The 19,507-nt window shown below is 36.9% G+C and overlaps 4 protein-coding genes across 5 annotated transcripts in view; 1 reads left to right on the top strand and 3 right to left on the bottom strand.

Annotated features, from left to right (window-relative positions):
* LOC135793302 (formin-J-like) overlaps positions 1 to 1,037 on the bottom strand; it is a 38,465-nt gene extending 37,428 nt beyond the window's left edge. The window contains exon 1 of one of the 2 annotated variants that reach the window (XR_010548598.1): positions 350 to 1,037. The gene's annotated coding sequence lies outside the window, so the exon portion shown is untranslated. The remainder of the gene's footprint in view (positions 1 to 349) is intronic. The other variant, XM_065304203.1, reaches the window with a different exon arrangement.
* A 7,531-nt stretch (positions 1,038 to 8,568) lies between these two features.
* On the top strand, positions 8,569 to 12,890 carry Flo1 (flotillin-1). Its single transcript, XM_065304135.1, has 7 exons — positions 8,569 to 8,755; positions 9,384 to 9,459; positions 9,519 to 9,609; positions 9,800 to 10,063; positions 10,555 to 11,169; positions 11,267 to 11,431; positions 11,511 to 12,890. The coding sequence occupies exons 1-7, from the start codon at positions 8,704 to 8,706 to the stop codon at positions 11,526 to 11,528; spliced, it is 1,281 nt and encodes a 426-aa protein (XP_065160207.1). The 5' UTR covers positions 8,569 to 8,703; the 3' UTR covers positions 11,529 to 12,890.
* A 270-nt stretch (positions 12,891 to 13,160) lies between these two features.
* Positions 13,161 to 16,775, bottom strand: LOC135793248 (sulfhydryl oxidase 2-like). Its single transcript, XM_065304132.1, has 3 exons — positions 16,533 to 16,775; positions 13,473 to 16,456; positions 13,161 to 13,404 (listed from the first exon to the last, which is right to left on the bottom strand). The coding sequence occupies exons 2-3, from the start codon at positions 15,223 to 15,225 to the stop codon at positions 13,394 to 13,396; spliced, it is 1,764 nt and encodes a 587-aa protein (XP_065160204.1). The 5' UTR covers positions 15,226 to 16,456; positions 16,533 to 16,775; the 3' UTR covers positions 13,161 to 13,393.
* Positions 16,776 to 17,515: 740 nt separating this feature from the next.
* Positions 17,516 to 19,219, bottom strand: LOC135793253 (ataxin-3-like). The gene is made up of 2 exons (XM_065304138.1): positions 18,898 to 19,219; positions 17,516 to 18,832 (listed from the first exon to the last, which is right to left on the bottom strand). Exons 1-2 carry the CDS (start codon positions 18,919 to 18,921, stop codon positions 18,005 to 18,007), a joined length of 852 nt encoding a protein of 283 aa, XP_065160210.1. The 5' UTR covers positions 18,922 to 19,219; the 3' UTR covers positions 17,516 to 18,004.
* Between the last annotated feature and the right edge of the window lie 288 nt (positions 19,220 to 19,507).

The following is a 19,507-nucleotide window of genomic DNA, read 5'->3' as shown; positions in this document are numbered from 1 at the left end:
GTCTAGTGGAGGTTTACTGAGAAAATCTATTGCACATATCGGTGCAATCATTTTAATATTAACGGATAAATCGTTATTAGATGTAATTTCATCATTCGCATAGGTTAATATGTAAATTTGGTTGCCTAATTTTGTTCACGTGGAAAGTAAGAACTTGAAAAGCAAGATTTGGAATAAACTTGTGATAAACTCAAAGTTTTCACATTTTACATGTCATATACTGTTTCGTGGCTGTGGTAATGACTAAGTACTCACGAATTTAATTAAATTTAATTGGAAAAATGATAAAACTCCTTTTTTTGTTTGTTTTGTTTTGTTGCATAAAAACTCATTTGAAATAAATATTTACCTTTTATTACGAAGACTTGTCAATCGAAAATACGAACATCGCACGTAGAGTACGACGTCCCAAAAAACGTGTAAATGGAAAACTCTTGTGCAATCAGCGAAAACAATGTTTTTGGCACTGAAACTTTACGTAACTGTTTGATGAAAATTGGTCCAGATTGATATGCAAACTAAAACACAATACGCGCACTTTCCTCCACACTTCACTAAATGCACATTGTAGCAATATCAGTGAGATAAAAATAAAAAAACGTATTTTAATCCATGCGCGCAATCGATCGTTGAGCGCGCGCGGGTAAAAATGTTCTTCTTCGGTGCAAAACGTAAATGCGACCGGACACAGGTGCGATAATTACGGACGAGCACTCGAATTCACGCCGCGCGCCGTTTGTGTAGTGGCAGGCAGGACGCGCAATGCCATGAAGATGCACCGGGGGCGCGAGCGCGCGCGCGCGCACGCTTGGTGGATGCAGGTGGCTGGCGAACGTCGTCTTGTGCGATCGGGTTTAATGCGTTTGAGCGTTTGATTTAGTGCGTACTACATTTGATCGAAGGAAGAAGCAGCCGAGAGCCAAGTAGCGCCGCGTTGCGCCGGCCGAGACGACGGCCCGATTCGAATTGAGCGGCTTGAGCGAGGCGTGTGCGGACGAACACTGACTGGGAGTCGCGGCACGGCGCGACCGAACGAAGATTCGCGCCCGACTGTGGAGCGGCAGCGAACGGCAGCGGCAAGCGCACTGTGGATGTGATTGCGGCGAAATGGTAATTTGTGTGGGGATATCGTAAAATCTAAGAGAAAAGTCTTATCAAAGTCTTATTCAAACTTGTCAGCAAGACAATACACATCAACATCTGTGCAAATTGTAAAATTTAATTTTTAAATCAATTTATTTCATGTTTAAGCATGATTATCCTCACTTTTCCTTAAAATTAACTTATTAATCAAGCGCATTTTCCAAGACATTAATTTTAATCATCACGGCAATTTCTCATAATTAAATTCAATTTACCTGTAAGATCTTTTCTTAATCAATTAAATCTTTACATGCTCTTAATTATTCTCTTCTAAATAAATTAGCATGTGAAATAATTAGCATAATTAACAATTTTTATCATTTAACATTTCATATTTTTGATATTTTTCGGAAATTTAAATCCCCAGATTTATTAATTCAAAATACCCAAATTGAATAACTGAATAACTGAATTTTGAACAGGTTTTCACGTGGCTTGTTTAGGCATGTGATGGCGGGGTGGTTGAAAGGACACGGCAACGTGTTAATGTGCGGCGGCTGGCGCATACGCCGCGGGGGTGGCGTAGGTATATAGAATGCGTGCGTTCGCGGCGCTGCTCTGCGCCACTATCGATCCTGGACCACCACCAACCAACCTACATACACGCAGCCTACACTCAGCCGCCCGTCAGCTCCCACGGTTTTGGTGCGAATGGGATACTGGCCATATCGTGTCAGGTTGTCAGGAGTATTTTCCGTTAGGAAGTCGTACCCTTGACTTCCTAACGGTTGGCTGCGTTGGCGTCTGGCAAGATGCCGGTGGGAAAATTCATAAATTAGCGCCGCTTCAACCCGACTCTTTCCAGTCATTGGTAACGAAAAACATTAATTATTTTCCATTCCGGGAGCGCTTGGGCGAAGCGAGGTGCAAGTTTAAATGGGACTGAAATATTCATGATGTTCTGAAGTTGACGAGCTTCGTGATATCCTCATATAGGAGTAGTCAATTGGGAATCGGTTAAGGTCATTCGACTTTTGGGATACGCATTATTTACTAAACATTTACAACCTTTTTATTTCGCAATGTTTGTTGAGTAAATATTATTTTATTATGAATGAATTTTATTCATAACATTCGTGGAAACAAGGGCTGTATTTCCATTATATATTTAACAGCCATTAGCATAAAGTTAATGTTGATCTAGATAAGGTTAAAGTTCAAAATCATTAAAATTTATCTATGTACTCGTAATGTGTATGTACAACGAAGAAAATACATTTTTATTTATTTTATCTATGGTCTTAAAGTTTTGCTTCGAAAATAATTAATTAACATCTTGTGTCTTGAGTGAAGTTTTAATCTATAGATGCAGGAAAACAATTTTCTGCGCCGCTCGTATTCCGCAGTAACAATGAACAGTGCGCAACGTTGGCGGCTCGCCGCCGCCGGTGGTGTAGGTCAGGGCGCAACTGGGAATCTAGGCCATTATCGATCCGTTTTTCCGGACGCGGTTCTTATTCAGCTTTCTGTTGTGATTTAAAGAGAAGCATGGTGAACAGTTATATTTTCGTGAAAAAGAAAAACGGATATTTTCGTATTTTAGTCTAATAAATAAGAAAAATTGTTAAAAACAAAAATTTAAAGATATAATTAATTAATATTATTTTAATTATTATTTGTATAATGCAAATTTACAGTAAATAGCATGTAAAGTGTGAAAACTATGAGTTTATTCTAACTTTATTCCAATTCTTGCTTTCCAAGTTTTTGCTTTCCATGTGAAAAATTAGGCAACCAAATTTACATCTTCATTTACAACCTATTACTAATGATTTTGAATGATGAAATTACATCTAATAAGAATGTATTTCAATTCAATAATCACGAAATTTCAATTTTTGTTTTAATAATATCTTTCGAACATCGACAGAAGTATGTAATTCACTTACAAATATTACATTAATGTAAATCCGTAATGAATTCGAAAATAAACGTTTGTCTTTCACTTTCGTTATTGCGTTTTTGCCGACATTTAAGCTCATTTTAAAATCCGATATTCCACACGCAGCTACAACTATTTCAACAATTTAGCCAGCGTAGAATGTTAATTCGTTCATGCACTGAATGTGTACATAATATATGTATATGTTTTCTAGCATTCGCGCCAAATGCCGTATAGGTACTTATGAAATGTATGCAATTATTATTTCAATCAAACTAAATAAACTTTCCAAATTATCATTTTTAAATATTCAAAAATTTCAAACAACGCACGCGTCCAAATATGACCACTGACAGTTTGTGTACTAAACATGCTTACAAAGTAAATTTGCAGCATACTGTTTTCCATAATCCAGCAATAAATAAATTCGTCCGATTTCAAATAGCCAATTGGTATTTACTGCATATGTGCAAATACCCCAGCTAAGCGGTGCCATCAACATGCTAATAACGATAAATTTGATGCACATTTCCACTCGTCGAGATGCAATTACTGCCCGCAATGGAAATTGCAAAAACCCAATTGCGTCTTCCAAACGGCCAGTTAACGCCTTTGCGCACAAAATAATAATTTGTTAACTAGTCGGCCGCGTGCATAGTTGAGAATAAGTGAAATAATTGAATGGGCCAAGTAATTCGGGCATAAATTGCTGCCAGCGATGAACATTTCTAATATTGCTTGCACAGCAACCATCTTGTGTCCGAGTGGCTCGGCTGGCCGAATAACGCCTGCAATTTCAAGTTAATTTTGTTTCTTTTCCATACCACGCCGCGCCGGTTTTGCCGTGCGTTCTTTTCGTTCCACTAACATTTGCAGAACATGTTTGTTTGATGCACAACTTCGGCCTCCTCTTTTGACTCTTTGAAGTGTATTTATCTGTCATAGGGGTATTTACGCTGGATTTCAACGTATGTTCTTGAAAAACTTCGTTCGCTTCATTTGCCTGCAAGCGATTCGTGAATGTTTACAAAAATGAGATGTTATTCGAGAAAGATTCTGATTTAATACTCTTCGCAATAGTTTATTTCATACTGCACTATTCATTTTAAACGATTCTACACATCACAACAAATTGCAATCGTTATTTTGTCAAATAATAAAGAAATAAGATTTGACTTGATTTTTGCATTTTTTTCTGGTGTTAAACAGAGTGTGGACAAGCTGTTTCTTAACTTTATATATTTCTTGCATTGTCTTTGTGTCAACGGCAATCAAAAATTCAGAAAAACATTATTGGTGATAATAATATGCGAAAATTTGAAAAAAAAAACCATTTTTTTGAATTTTTTTGTGCATACTTATATACCTACATACTACTAGCTTTTGTCCGCGACTTCGTCCCGGTATTGTTGAATAAAAATGTAATTCGTTTTTACTCTCTTGTTCTAGGCATAGTATGTGTCAATTCTATCAATAAAATTCGCAATTTTATTTTAAAGAAATTAATTATATAAAGAATTGCTAATAATGCACTTCAGCACGCCATCTCAGATTCAACTATTTAACTATAATTATGATTGAATTTCAATGCCAACTTTTATCTTTTAGAAAAGAGTTGTCTTTATGGTTTCCCCGGCAATTATTCGAATTTTTCTCGCCGTAAAAACCATCCTTGGATTTTAACGAACATTTTAAAAAGGAATTGGCCAAATTGGTCTAGGCGTTCTTGAGTTATCCGCTTACCAACAGATCTTGTGATTCATTTTTATATAATAGATATAATGTTAAAATCAAGAAGTAATGTTTCAAACACATGCCTTGTGCATACTAATTAACAATCATAAATTTAACAGACAGGAATTTGCTCATTGCTCATTGACGTTGGAACAAAATAGTTTGATAACCGTATTAATCACACATTTGATATTATAATTATGATATCATGCACTTAAATTAAAGTTTAGTAATGCATATATCAACAATAACACAATCCTTTTTATTTTAGTTCAAATCGAATTAAACACTGAATCATATATTAAAATTGATATTCTGGTGAATTTCAGACTCATTATCTTAAAATTAATTAAATAATAAATAAAAATAAATAAGCAAGATATTTAAATATTATATATAAAAGACTAGTTTCTAATCGTTGAGGCATTTCCAGCAAATCAATTCGCTCGAATAAACATGTTATGCAGAAAATTAAAACCGAGCTATGATAGCCGACAAAGAAAAGTAAAAGATAAACAATAATTAATTAATTTGAATAGCATGTGTTATTCGTTGAATATTCCATACGCGTTTGCATATTTATCGCATCGTTTTCGTTTCATAGAGCTTCATACCGTCATAAATTTAAACAAGAATCAGTTTACTCAGACGATTAAAGAGTAACTAGAGCAGTTAATTTTTATTTGCATAGTTTTTCCAATTAATTGAAAAATAAATTTATTACTGAAATGAAAAGAATTTTCAGTGAAAGCCTATAAAAATGTGTAATATAAATAATTATCCAAGCAGAAAAAAATAAAATTGAAACTGTAAATGTAAATGTGCGCAGTTCGCAAGCAAATTGAATATTAAAAAATATTAAAATACAATTGAATGGTTCAATGAACGTCTAAAATTTAAATAATTGAAAGTTAGTGCGCCGAAATTACGCCTTACTGCATTATTTAATTATGATACTTAAAAACTCAACGTACGGGAAGTGAATAAAAAGTTCGAAGAGTTTAAAAGATGTGAAATGCTATTACAACAAAATATGAATAAAAACGAAACGGAATAATGTAAAAAATAAAAGTGTGAAACAAATTCAATTCATTCAATTGCGTTTCATTGTCATTACACACAACCGAAAGATTGCCATTTGAATGCTGAATCACTCGGCAGGTATGAATTTGAAATTAAAAGCTCAACCGCAGATGCTTAACTTCAACTTCAACGGGCCGCTTCAATTTCAATTATGCGCGGCACATCCGCGGCTCGATTATGATTTTATTATATCTGCTTCGTTTTGTTTCTTTTATTATACATTACCGCGCGTTGTGAATGTGCAGCTGAGAATATGCAAATCACTCGGTTCATCAATTACACAATGATTCCATCTCGTTGCCTTCTAAGCGCACATATTCTGTATTCTTTTCGCATTGCAATTGTTTGCAGTATTTTTACTGGTTAGAATTGGCTGGCTATTGAACCATTAAACACTGCAAAGCAAAAATTGAAACGCTACACTGTTATTTCAGCTTTGTTTTATCGAATAAACATGAAATCACGAAACATTCGTAAATTGTTTAGTTTTTTCTGTTTAAAATTTAAATTTACTCACAAAATAGTCAACTTTATCGATGTTCAACTTGCCTCGCTGTGGAATTTTAAGAACTCATGAAACTGTTTTATTTCATAAAAAATGGCACATAATGAATTAATAGCTTGCAAAGTTTACGTTTAATCTACCAATACGTTTCATTTTATATTGGAAGATTTAAATGCTTCTTGCAAAATTTTCCAAACATGGATGCATGATTGTACAATACACTGTGCATATAATTTATTGGAAGATTTGTAATAAATTGTGAGATAATCCGAAAATGTATTAAAGTATTTAATATCTTTAATTTGCATACGTTTTAATTGCACAATGGGATGAATGTCGATGTACTTGCGGCGTAATAAATTTCATCTAGAGCCTGAAAAAATTAAATTCAAAAATAACTTAATTATATTGCGATACATATTATTATTTAAATTGAATTTTGAATAACGATTGATCCTTGACTAATCCTTAATTCTCGGCCAAAGACTGCAACAGTGTGAGTAATATTTTCATTCCCATTTTTTATTTTTCCATATTTTATGATTTTTCTTCTATAAATTGATATTAGGTACTATGCGTAGAAGGTAATAAAGTACAGTATTCAATTCGTGCATAATAACCTATTTGACGGTGTGTAGACTACATTATGCCCTTAAACAGGATTTAAAAAGCTGCTACGTCGTTCATGGGACATTACACATCGTTAATAGCTCCTGACTGTCTAGTGGCTACACAGGAACCAAACCATTCTGTGGTCGATGATAAAGAATTGTATTATATACGTGTATAATATGCAATTTGATCAATAACCTACAATACACAGGCAATCTTTTCCTCCAAGAGCAGCCAGTCTAGGTTAAGTCAAAAAAAGAAACTTGAAGCTATTCAGTAAGCTTGAAGTACAGAATGTGAGCTTCAATCTCGCAAAGGCATCATACGATCATACCTTCGTGTGCCCTTCGCAACATCGCAACAATTGCCAAGATTAATCAACAAAAAAACTCACCTCTTTGGTGCAAGACGACTCGATTTGCTTTTCGCTATCTCATCCTTGCAGATTGGCTTGCATCAACTCAATGTATACCTACCTACATAACCCAATCACAATAATAAATAATACGCATGTTTTTATATGCATTCAACAAAATAAACATTAATAATATTGAAAATAATATCAAAATAAATAGTTTTAAATTAAATTGAATTAATCCACAATAATAAACATTAATATTCAGAATATCAATAAAATAATGAAACAAGCTGTATATGAAAAACCAATCTTACAATGCATGGTAATCATTATGAATATAATTGTTAAATTGTCTCTGTATCAGTACGAAGACAACGTAGGTATATAGCAATGCAGCAGATACAGGCCAGTGTCAACTCGAGACATAATAATAAATTATAGCGAGTATCTCAAATCATATCGGAATTGATTGTGAGTTGCTTAATTAATATTGTTATTGTTACCGTCGTCTCATTAGCGAGTGATGTTCATGTGATTTGCTCGATTTTTGTATTCACGCGATGCGCTCCGAATCCGAATTGGAGGCTAAACAGGAATTTTCAAGGTCAACTTCCAGGCAAAAACTAAAAAAGTAAACATAACAAAATAATGGACAAATAAACCCCAAAAAACTACTTAAGTACATAAAATATAATTTTATGGACGCAAATATAGTAAAAACTTTCAGTTACCGAGACTAATTTGTACAAAAAACGTGAAATTCCATTAATTAATTCAGGATATACCTAATGAAACACTAGTTTCAGTCATGATGATCTAACAACTCTGAAAAAACTTCACTTGTTTTCAGCGGCAGACCTTTCGCCTCTTTAATGTTCGTCTGGAATTGTTTGTCGTTTAATCAACTTGGTCCCCCAAGGCATACTCGTCGCTCGATGTCTATTCGTGTATGTTTCTTGCGTATTGTGTATGCCAATTCCACGCAGCGTCTGTAAACACTGTAAACCGTGCTGTAAACAGTAAAGCTGGCGCCTCGGCCATTTAGCCTATCGATTAGTGGAACAGACAGAAGTGGGTTTCATGGTTTCAGCTTTCATGGCGCTGGTGCGTCGGTTGCCAGCGGAGCAGGCGCAATCGCTTGCAATTTATTCAATGCGTTTGTCTTTCTCTTGCTTGCAGTGTTGCAAGAGTCCCGAAGCACTGCCGAAGCGCGCGTGACGAATATGGGCTCGCCGGCACGTATATTCGTCTCTCATTGGAGGATCCGATCCGTAGTTGCGTAGTGGCATCGGTGTAGTTGCGGAGTGTGCTTGTCAGTCGGCGTCTGCCGAAAAAGTGCTTAATTAGAACGCGAATTCACCTGCTGCAGACGCAATACGCAAGAGGATGACTTGGGGATTTGTCACGTGTGGCCCGAACGAGGCGCTGGTCATTTCAGGTAAGGGTCTTTTCTTTTCTGCGTGTTAACAAGAAGCGTAAACAACGTCGTCAAGGTAATAACATTATTGCCGCGCTACGTATGCAACCTTCAGTGCGGTTGTAAACGATCCGCGGTTGCCTATAGTAACACGTGGAGTTTAAAATATACCTGGAAGCAACAGCGTTAATTTAGTTATGAGTATTTTTGCAATTTATTTGTATCCAAAGATTCATGATCTAAAATATCATGGATTATTCGTTTATTGATTTTTATATTAGCATATATTATTTAGGAATTAACAGAAATAAGCTGGAAAAGTAAGTATAAAACACATTTTCAAGTTGAACAATTTCGTATTTGTTGCGATTCGAACAATTTGATAAATAAAAATGGCCTCGTCAGGTTCATAATGGTACATTATAGTTGTGACGTATGTATTGTGTAAACTTGAATAACAACAAAACTATTTATAGAACTATTGATTGTAATTTTTCTTTGTTACTTTGTTGTTATTTACACGGACTAAGTCATCGAATAAAAATCAATGAACGAACTTTAGGGACGAATATTTATCCACTTGATCAAAAATAGCATAATAATTCTCAACATAATAATTTTAACTAATATTACACTTAATGCCACACAGGATGTTGCTACACGAAACCACATTTAGTACCTGGTGGACGAGCATTCATATGGCCTTCAATACAACGAATCCAAAGGTATTTTACTAATAAAATATATTATTTATCTTTGATTAATTCATTGGTATATTTTTTAGATTGTCACTAAACACAATGACCCTTCAGGTGGATTCACCAACTGTATATACAAGTCAAGGTGTTCCAATTTCAGTTACAGGAATTGCACAAGTAAGCAAACTTAAAATTAAAACAAAGGATAACTTTGTTTCATTATAAAAAAGTGTGAACTTAACCGAAAATTATTTTCTAAATTCAGTTATTATGGAATTTCTAAATTCAGTTATTATGGAATACGGCCACGTAAACTGTTAAAAATGAAAAGTTTATTTCTTATAATAATACTTTGGATTGGTTTTAGGTAAAAATTCAAGGACAAAACGAAGAAATGCTCCTCGCGGCCTGCGAGCAATTCTTAGGCAAAACAGAGTCGGAGATCCAGCACATTGCACTTGTGACCCTAGAAGGTCACCAGCGTGCTATAATGGGCTCGATGACGGTTGAGGAAATTTACAAAGATCGCAAGAAGTTCAGCAAACAAGTCTTCGAAGTGGCCTCATCTGATCTAGTCAACATGGGAATTACAGTCGTTTCATACACGTTGAAGGATATCCGCGACGAAGAGGTAAGTTTTAGTTTTGAGAGGAGATTCATGCGCTCATGGAATTCATATTTAAAAATAATGGTCAATGAGGTATGCCGTTGAGAAGAATGATTAGAACATAACTAAATACTAGCTAGACGGAAACGTTTGATGCATTTTACATTCTTATTATACATATTTATATTCTACTACAATGTCATGATTTTATTTGCTACGTAAAAAGGGTGCTAAGGTATGTTTATGTCGACAAAACTCTAGGAAAGCTTCAGTAGTCGTGTGTGACGTGCGTGGCATGCCCGTAAACATAAGCATTTCAAAGTTTTCTTTTCGTTTGATTTGGTGTAGTCGTTGACTCTCAGCACAGTTGCTTCTTATATTGTGTTGAACAATGTTTGAGTTCTTCTCTCTTTCGAGTGATATGTATAAATAGACGAATCGAAAGATTCCGTATCGTCGGATTAGATAGACATGCACCGCTTGCTGAACTCACGATCATTAATGATTATCTCTAGGGTTACCTGAAAAGTTTGGGAATGGCACGTACGGCCGAAGTGAAACGTGACGCGCGCATCGGTGAAGCCGAAGCGCGTTGTGACGCGACTATTAAGGAAGCTATCGCCGAGGAGCAGCGCATGGCATCGGTGTTCCTCAACGACACTGATATCGCCAAGGCTCGCCGCGATTTTGAACTAAAGAAAGCTGCCTACGACGTGGAGGTGCAGACGAAGAACGCTGAGGCCGAGATGGCGTATGAGCTGCAGGCAGCTAAAACGAAACAACGCATTAAGGAGGAACAGATGCAGATTAAGGTAGTGGAGCGGACTCAGGAGATTGCCGTACAGGATCAGGAAATAGCACGTCGTGAACGCGAGTTGGAAGCCACGGTGCGAAGACCCGCCGAGGCGGAAAAGTACAGGCTGGAAAAGATCGCCGAGGCAAATAATAAGAAAGTACAATTGGAGGCAGAAGCCGAGGCGGAAGCCATTCGACTACAGGGACAAGCGATGGCTTTTGCTATTGAAGCTAAGGCCAAGGCGGAGGCGGAACAAATGGCTAAGAAAGCGGAAGCGTTCAAAGAATACAAGGACGCCGCCATGATGGAGATGATTTTGGACGTGTTGCCTAAGGTTAGCAACAGCTTAATATATCAGTGTTAACATTCGTAAATTATTTTATTTGTGTAATATTTAATATATTAAATCTTCTCGGTTTTCGCGGAATCAGGTGGCCGCCGAAGTAGCAGCTCCGCTATCACAGACCAAGAAGATTACGATGGTGTCGAGCGGTAACGGTGATGTCGGTGCGGCCAAACTGACCCAGGAAGTCTTCACCATCGTCTCCAAGGTGCCAGAGCTGGTCAAAACAATGACAGGCGTGGAAATCTCCAAGGTACGTTGATTTCCAGTTTTTGTTTACAAAGTAGTATAAAATAATGATCAACAAAATCTAATGGTACACTTTTTTTCAGTCGGTATATGCTGCTTAATCATTGCTGATCAGTCATACTGTACAATCTAATGAAAATTCTACTTATGATGATGGACTAACAACGTACATTTTATTTGCTTGATGAGCCAAGCTACGGCAGAGTCCCAGTCGAATTACGTAAACACTCTTTATATTCGTATTTTCAGATCGCACGAAAAAAGTTCATTCGATACGCGATATTGTTCGAATTGTTTAACGCAATCAAAATTTTATTGTGCGTTTTTTAATTATCTTTTGAGGGATAAGGATCTCTTTGTTTTTGATTTCGTTTTTATTGGCCGATCTACATTTTTTACTCAAATAGGCGTTATGGTGCAATAAATTATGTTTTTTTTGTAGCCGATTTAATACGGCCTGTCGGTTTGCATCATACTCAGAAGCATTTAACGTGTTTTTCTCAAACGGACCAAAGTAGTTCTGTAGCGCACGCGTCAGTAAATAAATGAGTGTAAATTTAAACGAAGGCACAATAGGCCCATATTATGTTTTAGATGTGATGAATGATTGAAATCTCAATGTCAACGCATACGTTATTATTAGTTGCGCTTAAGTTTAAATTCAGCGTATTCCACTCTCATGCGCAATTACTTAATTATACTTGAACAAATCCAGTAGTTTAGTTGATATGTCATTATCAGTGACATTACAACGGAAACAACCTTTTTTCATTGAATTCTATTTATAATCTGGGATTAGCGGTATCAACAAGTAGTATGAAACCCGTATTTCTTCGAATTATTTAATTACTCAATTCCGTTCAAATTTTAAATATCTGCTTGGCCCACAAAAACATTATTTTTAATTGTAGCTGGTTGTTAGTCCGTCAAAAACTCGAACGGTTTTGCGAATGGCTCTTAGCTAGGTGAATTATAAAAAAATATTTATATTTATAAAAATATTATAATGCTATAACTATCTACAAGGTATTTTTATCGTCATCCAAGTTACGCATATATGTATTTACAGTTTTCTTTGTATATTTTTTCTATCAACGGCGGCCAGTCAATGTTCGTTTGAATGATTCACATTGTGTTAGTACGGATGAATCTTTTATTTTTTTGTTATTATGTTGATTTGTGTTATCATTAAATGTGGATGTATTATTAACTCTCGCCCATGTTACATGTACCGTTGTCTACGAGAAGCAAAAGCTCGATATAAACCGAACATAACACAATGCAAGCGTCGTATTTTTTGATGTTACACCAAACACACGCGAACGATTCCGGAGCGCAACAAACGCAAGCGTTTTCTTAGGTCATAATAAATATTATAATGTAGACTAACTACTTCCCCCCCGCCTGAATGATGATTCTACTGTATTTTGTTTGTTTGATTGAATAAAAGTGATTAAAAATCATGTCACGCATAGTTTTAAATATAATAATTGCAAATCAGAGTTGTAGCGTCGCGCAACCAATTTGTCTGATGCACTTTATCTCAGATTACAGTTAACAATCGTCCTTGGTCCCAAATGCTGCACCATTAAAGCATTATGCAAAACTTCGATTGCCCCAATTGGTTTTATATATGTCAAAAGATACGTCCGACATAACTACGTTAATTAATAACCTTACGTACGATGAAAAATTACGCATAACTAAAAGAAATAAACGTTGACTACACGTGATAACCGTCTTTGGAATGTGTCGCTTTAATATCCTGTTTCACTTAAAAATATAATCGGAAACATTTGTTGTATTTTGATTATTGAATTTTGTGATGTCCTCGTTGCTTCGACTGTAGTCTTTCTGAATGGCCCTAATCGTCAGAATTGTTGACGTCCTAATATTGATTGATTTCCTAAAGTGTCCTATCGTTGTTCAGACCTTGCCGAGCAGATCGTGTGCGTACATCTTTTTTCTATAGCCTCGCTTTAAAAACATTCTAATTAGTATTATGATTAAAATGAACGAAAATACGTATAGAATGAAACACATACTCGAATCTATCTGTTCGAAAACAGATGAAGATACGTTGGAATCAACTGGCGTGTGCTGTTGGAACAAGCGCATATCCGTACCAAGATATTTAATATTGTGACGACTGTACATCGTTTTCAAATAACGCAATACTTCCGGATACTTCCATTTACCGTCCGCGCCGCGACACCGTGCGCAATTCTCGCGAGTCGGGAACTGTACCTTTGGATACTCGGGATCCTCAGTCGCGTCGCCCGATAACCGATTGTTTACCACGTTATGCGCAGACCAAAGCCACAGAATCGCCCCGTTCAGCGAACTCACGCCATCAATGTCCCGCTCCTTCGCCATTTGCTGGAAATGTCTGCTGCAATCCTCGCAACCGAAGAAGTTCTTAATGTAGCCGTGCATCGCGTACAGCACTTCTTTGGGATCAGCGGCAGTATTCGCTGCCTGCACTGTTAGATAGTGGAAAAGCTTCCATAACCCGCATGGATAGCCACGTTTCGCAGTCGTGGAACCCTCGCAGGCCATCCAGCTGTGCTCAGAGCTGAACACGAACTTATTCTCGCCCTCATTCAGGTGCACTAGATTCGCGATATCCTGACCGTGAACCACCGAGCGTGAATTCACCAAATTGAAGAGATCCATCAGGAAAACTTGGCCATTGCGTCCCAATGGGAAATACTTGCGGATAACGTTAACGAATCCGCGTAACGCTGACAGTCGCTCGCCGGAGATATCCTTCCGAGCGGCTACCTCGTTGAGCAAACTGCGTTTTAACGCTGTTTCCAAGTCCACCTGATAGACTGCGTCACCCATTTCCTTAATTTTCTGCCGAATTGCTTGCTTTTCCTTTTCGCGCATTAAAGTCGCTATGTCTGGCACCTCGACCTCTATCCACTTTCCGCGGAACACATCACCCTTATTATATTGAAGCTTAAGTGTAGGTTTCACATACTCGATGATCGCGTTTCTTAATTCATCGACGGTCTTCAGGTGCAAATACACGCCCATCTTACCACTTCTTTCCGTCGCTACCATATACGGCAGTTTTTTGATACCCAAGTTGTGAATCAAGTCGCTACTATTGAAATCAGCATACCTAATCACGATCTCTGGCACATTGGCGAAATCAAGCGCCAAGTGTGCACCGTACATGGTAGCAGCATCATCGACAACCAGAAAAGCGTATACGACACGTGGGTCGGATCCTTCAAACAGGTTGTTGATGGTGCTGTGCCTGTACGGCAACAAATTCGGGTATACCAAACCTCTACCTATACGCTGTTCGGATACCATTTCTTTCATCAGCTCGTATTTGAGCTCATCCAGATCATTACCCTTGCGCATCACACGGCCGATACCAGTCCGGTAGTTCTCATGGAAATAGCGTAGAGCCGGATAGCCCATAATTTCGAATTCACGGCACAATTGACTATTCATATCGTCGGAACAATCAATAGCGCCCACGCTAACCATCGACTTCCATGGTAGTGTATCCGTTGCTAGTGCCTTCCATGATGGGGCAAAACGCTGACAGAATCCACACCAAGAGTTGTAGAACTCCACCACGGAGGCATGTGGTTGATTAAATACGCGTTCCCTAAAATTGAGCGACGTTAGAATCTCCACGTCGTCTTGAGGTGAGTACAGCCCTTGTACTTCGGCTTTCTCGAAGGGGTTGGCGGCCTTAAATGATTTTCCGCCGGCGTTATGCGCAGCGAAGAGAAAAGCGAACAGGACGAAAACGAAGGCTTTGGTCGTATGCATCGTGAACTCGCGCGAATTCGAATCTGAAGTCGAAAATCTCCCCGAGCGTTACTCGGACGCTCCGCGCGTAAACTGACTGGACCGTCCGTCGTGGACTTATAATATATAGAAGTTGTGAGGTCCAGCCAGATGTGTACGTGAGTGTGTTTATCACAATTACGCTCGAAGTTCACCGTCGTCGCCGTTGTTGTTCGTGGTCGCAGGCTCCTTCCCAGCACTATTCCACAGCGATGCACTTTTTATCGCGTAGAATCGATTCTGTACGCATAGTAACAATCATGAAAGCGTCATTTTCTGGTCACGCTTTTCCGTGTAAAGATCCATACAAGTCCCAACAGTGCATTCTCTCAGGAAAATTGTCGTCCAACTAATGTTTAATCATACATTCAATATGCCTCAACACGTCCAGTGTGATTGAATATATGCGCATACCTTTTTATGGTTTCACGTTATCTGTTAATAGATTACGCGAGCGTTGCAGTTCTCGCTTAAAACACCTACATTCATTTGTTTAAGCCGTTCAATAATATCAATTTAATACGTAATTTTATAGACATGTCCATTTAAAGCGATCACAGCTGTTGTGTACGTCTCTAACCTTCAAACGCAGAGGAAATGTCTTCAGATGATTTGTCTCAAGATTTTCACAGGTGGTTGATCTTATAGTACACTCTATGCACTGTCACTGTGTGGTTTATTTTATATTTAATCATGTTGAGTTGAGTGGCGGTGTTTCTTTGGTTGATTAGCGATTAGCCGGTGATGTTGACACAACCGCAATAACTCAATGACTGCGCGAACAAGAGTAAGATATACTGACGTACGCCAAAGTGTACCGGTTACCCGTTTTGTATACCTAACGGGAAAGTTACCACTTGTCGATGAAGGTCGCGAAAAGAAACTTTCTTAAAACTTCGAACTGTTCTTGGAAAATTTAGTTTCTGGTAAGACAAACGTTTAGGTTGGCGTATAAATGCCAAGACACATCATCAGGAACGTGCTTAGACAACCTGCAACTGTTCTCCACTCACATTCACTATCGTTTGATTAGTTTGAATAGGTTTACCGGAAGTCAATGTTACGATAATTATCATAATATGTAATTCAATGCACCGTGTTCACTAATTTAGTCAACCGAACTTTTATTCTGCACAATACACCATTACTACACTTTTTCATGGTCTAATACTTTTTTTAGATACGTATTCGTTGTACATTTTCATTGAACTTACTGAAATATAAAAAATAATATTTGAGTTCATTTAATATCAGCTTAATTTTATACAATAAGTAAATATTAATCTTACATTTGAGTATAGTATTGTTTATTTTACACTTTTTGAGAGTTCAGGCTGGTTACAAACAAAGTGGAAATGAAATATTTAGTTACATGTGGCAGTATTTATGCATAGATATCGGCATCCACTCCTTTTATCTTATCAATTTTGCTATGTCGTACGTGACAATTTTGGCTACTGTTGTAATTCCAATAGTTTTTCGTTTGTATTTAAAAAAGTACCGAACATGTAAATGTATTTAAGGAAACTTTATATGTATTAAATTAATTAAACATAATATTACTCCCTCTACATGACGCGCACCTTAATCTCAGCCGTGATATCACAGTTTGGGTCGTAAACGTGGTTTACGTAGTCATAAGTGATGCAAAAAATAAAAAATAATTCTGGTTAACGTCATTCGTCTGTCAATTAAATGCTAAATTATCATAACCTCAACTGTGAAATTGTAGGCATCTTGTAAGTACGTAAAATATAAAATACATAACTTTATTAATCACTTAATTTGCAAATAAAACACCACCTTTAGTTAAATAAACAATACAAATATTTTTTGATAAGTAATACGTAAGTAATATTCGTACTACCCTAACATAACACATCTTATTGCCAAATCTGCAATTACTCTGTAACAAATATATAGGTAACGAGTCTGGTGTTGATTGCACGTGATAAGACGGCTTCGTGTTTACGAATACCTTAACAACTTCAATTTGACGGTACATAAGCATAGGTAGTTCACAAATAAACACAAGTGAAAATCAGCAATACTGAAACAAAACCAATTTGCAATTTGCTACATATTCAACTCCTTTTTATGCTATATTTACGATTTCTTAATCTGTGTTTGAACATTGTCCCCTAATCGCTAGACTTATCACATTTTAGTACATCTACATTCTTGATGAACTCATCCGGAATGTATAATTAGTTAATTAAACATACACAAGATATATGACGATGCTGGCAGGAATCCACAAACTCAACAAATATTATAACAAAAATATAATTTATTTTAAAACACACATAACACAAAACAAAATATTTTCATGTGTACTCACTTGCACAAACTAAACACTAGATTAAACGAATTGAAATGATAACAGGAGCATTAATTGACAAGTAATGCAGATTAGTTAAAACGCAGTACAAACAGTTAAATATTTTATATCGACTTGAATGTAAACAAAAAAGTAGTGTTGTATAATGTTGAAGATAATCATTTTTTCAAATCGCAACTTCGATGGCAATCATCAAATTTTTCAATATTCAATCAGTAGCTCGGCGTTCTAGAGCTGCAATGTATACGTGATGATATTACACACTTGGTATACTTTAAATTTTTCATTTGATTCCAAAAATATGTGGCCGCAAACAGATTAACATTGAGCTTGAACAAATAACGAATGTATTAAGTTGTATGATAGTTGTGAGGTCCACATATTTGTTAATAATTGTGCAATTCAATAATTGTGTAATAGTTAACATTCTAAGCTCATGTGAATCGCCTTCTTTAACGCAGCCTCATCCTCATCAATATCGACACCGACATCGACATCAAATGTACCAGCCTCTAAACTCATCTGAATCGCTTTTTGTAAATCTGCATCACTACTGTTTAAGTTCTTACTTTTATTTAAATTGGCACTGGTGTCACGTGTATCAACCTCATTCAGGCTCAGTTGCAATGCGGCTTGCATGTCCGGATCGTCATCGTATGAGCTTGTTGATGGCAGTCGCTGCGATTGATCGCGTGGTTGCTGGAGTGCGCTTGCAACAATCGGTGCACTCTTCAGTACTCTATCGGCTTCACAATCAGGCAATGTTCCAAACACAACAAATATTGAATATCCTTCATTTTTTAATTGTGCCAGAAAACAGCTTAAATATGTGTCGGATATCAATTGCGGTTTGTCAAGTAGAGAATTCAGGTTGAACCATTGCTGACCCAACTTGCGAATGGTGAACCAGTGATCTTTGTAGTTGCAAATGAAAGCATTCATTTGACATGGATTTGTGAAGACATGCTTGACACGTTGATCTGTACTGGAGTAAGGCACTAATTCCAGATTCCATACCTGCAGTGCACTGCTGATTACCTGCACACTGAAGTACCCACTGTCATCCATATTGCCTGAAGGCTGTGCAAGAAATCGGCGATACTCATCACTTTCTTCACCACACTCTGCCATACGTAATCTCTCAGCTTCATCAAGATTGAGTGCCAGAGTGCTCAGGTCAACAGGTGTGAAGTAGGCGCCTTGGAGTAAGGAATTTAGACAGTGCTGAGCGCATAGCGAACCCTCTTGCTGCAACAGATGACTTGTAAAATCATGTTTCCCTAAACGGCAAAACGAAAGTGGGTTAGGATTACCTTTTCATGAAATATTATCTCCATTTTCGCGATGAATACGAGTTTCTATGAATAATTCGTATGCTAGAGCATTTCCTTAGGGATATTGGAACGTATCGAACACCGAATGTACTTCGTTGGAATAATGTAAAGTAGAAATTCAATCAAAAATAGACTTGTAAATATCTCAAACTGACGTTCACATTTTTCACATTTTTTGTTAGTTTTTCTTGTTGGTGCGAAGAGGATGGTCCAGTGACACACTCATAGTAAATGTGCGCACGCTGCCATCAGCTTGTCTCATTTCTACAAATTTTACTATCTATGTGTGTCTCTACCTGCACATCAACACCATAAGCATGCAGTATTTTGCGCAATATACTGATAAATATTGATAAATATACAGTATACTTTGCTCTACGTAATAAAATATAAAGAGAAGGATATACAATCTAAAATATACCATTTAACAAATCTTCATACCATTGATACACATGAAATTATTTGAATAATTTAATTCCGAATGCATTAAATTAGACTGTGCAATAATATTGACAGCTTGCACCATCAAACCTCTTTTAAATTTAAACAAATCTTATAAAATATTAAAATAAAACTATCGCAATTAATA

Source organism: Atheta coriaria, unplaced genomic scaffold (assembly GCF_025399875.1).
Source record: "Atheta coriaria isolate IRGN ID8LTWV9N9 unplaced genomic scaffold, Caltech_Dcor_3.1 hic_scaffold_6_pilon, whole genome shotgun sequence".
Taxonomy (NCBI): Eukaryota; Metazoa; Arthropoda; class Insecta; order Coleoptera; family Staphylinidae; genus Dalotia; species Dalotia coriaria.
The sequence above is the reverse complement of the archived record's forward strand: the minus strand, read 5'-3'. Positions and strand labels throughout refer to the sequence as shown.

What these genes read in the sequence shown, in the direction of transcription:
- Flo1 (XM_065304135.1), top strand. Translation starts at nt 8,704, where the DNA reads ATGACTTGGGGATTTGTCACGTGTGGCCCGAACGAGGCGCTGGTCATT. An exon ending in TCAATACAACGAATCCAAAG is followed by an intron (nt 9,460 to 9,518) that starts GTATTTTACTAA and finishes TATATTTTTTAG; the next exon opens with ATTGTCACTAAACACAATGA. An exon ending in CAGTTACAGGAATTGCACAA is followed by an intron (nt 9,610 to 9,799) that starts GTAAGCAAACTT and finishes GATTGGTTTTAG; the next exon opens with GTAAAAATTCAAGGACAAAA.
- LOC135793248 (XM_065304132.1), bottom strand. Translation starts at nt 15,225, where the DNA reads ATGCATACGACCAAAGCCTTCGTTTTCGTCCTGTTCGCTTTTCTCTTC.
- LOC135793253 (XM_065304138.1), bottom strand. Translation starts at nt 18,921, where the DNA reads ATGGAGATAATATTTCATGAAAAG. An exon ending in AGATAATATTTCATGAAAAG is followed by an intron (nt 18,833 to 18,897) that starts GTAATCCTAACC and finishes CATCTGTTGCAG; the next exon opens with CAAGAGGGTTCGCTATGCGC.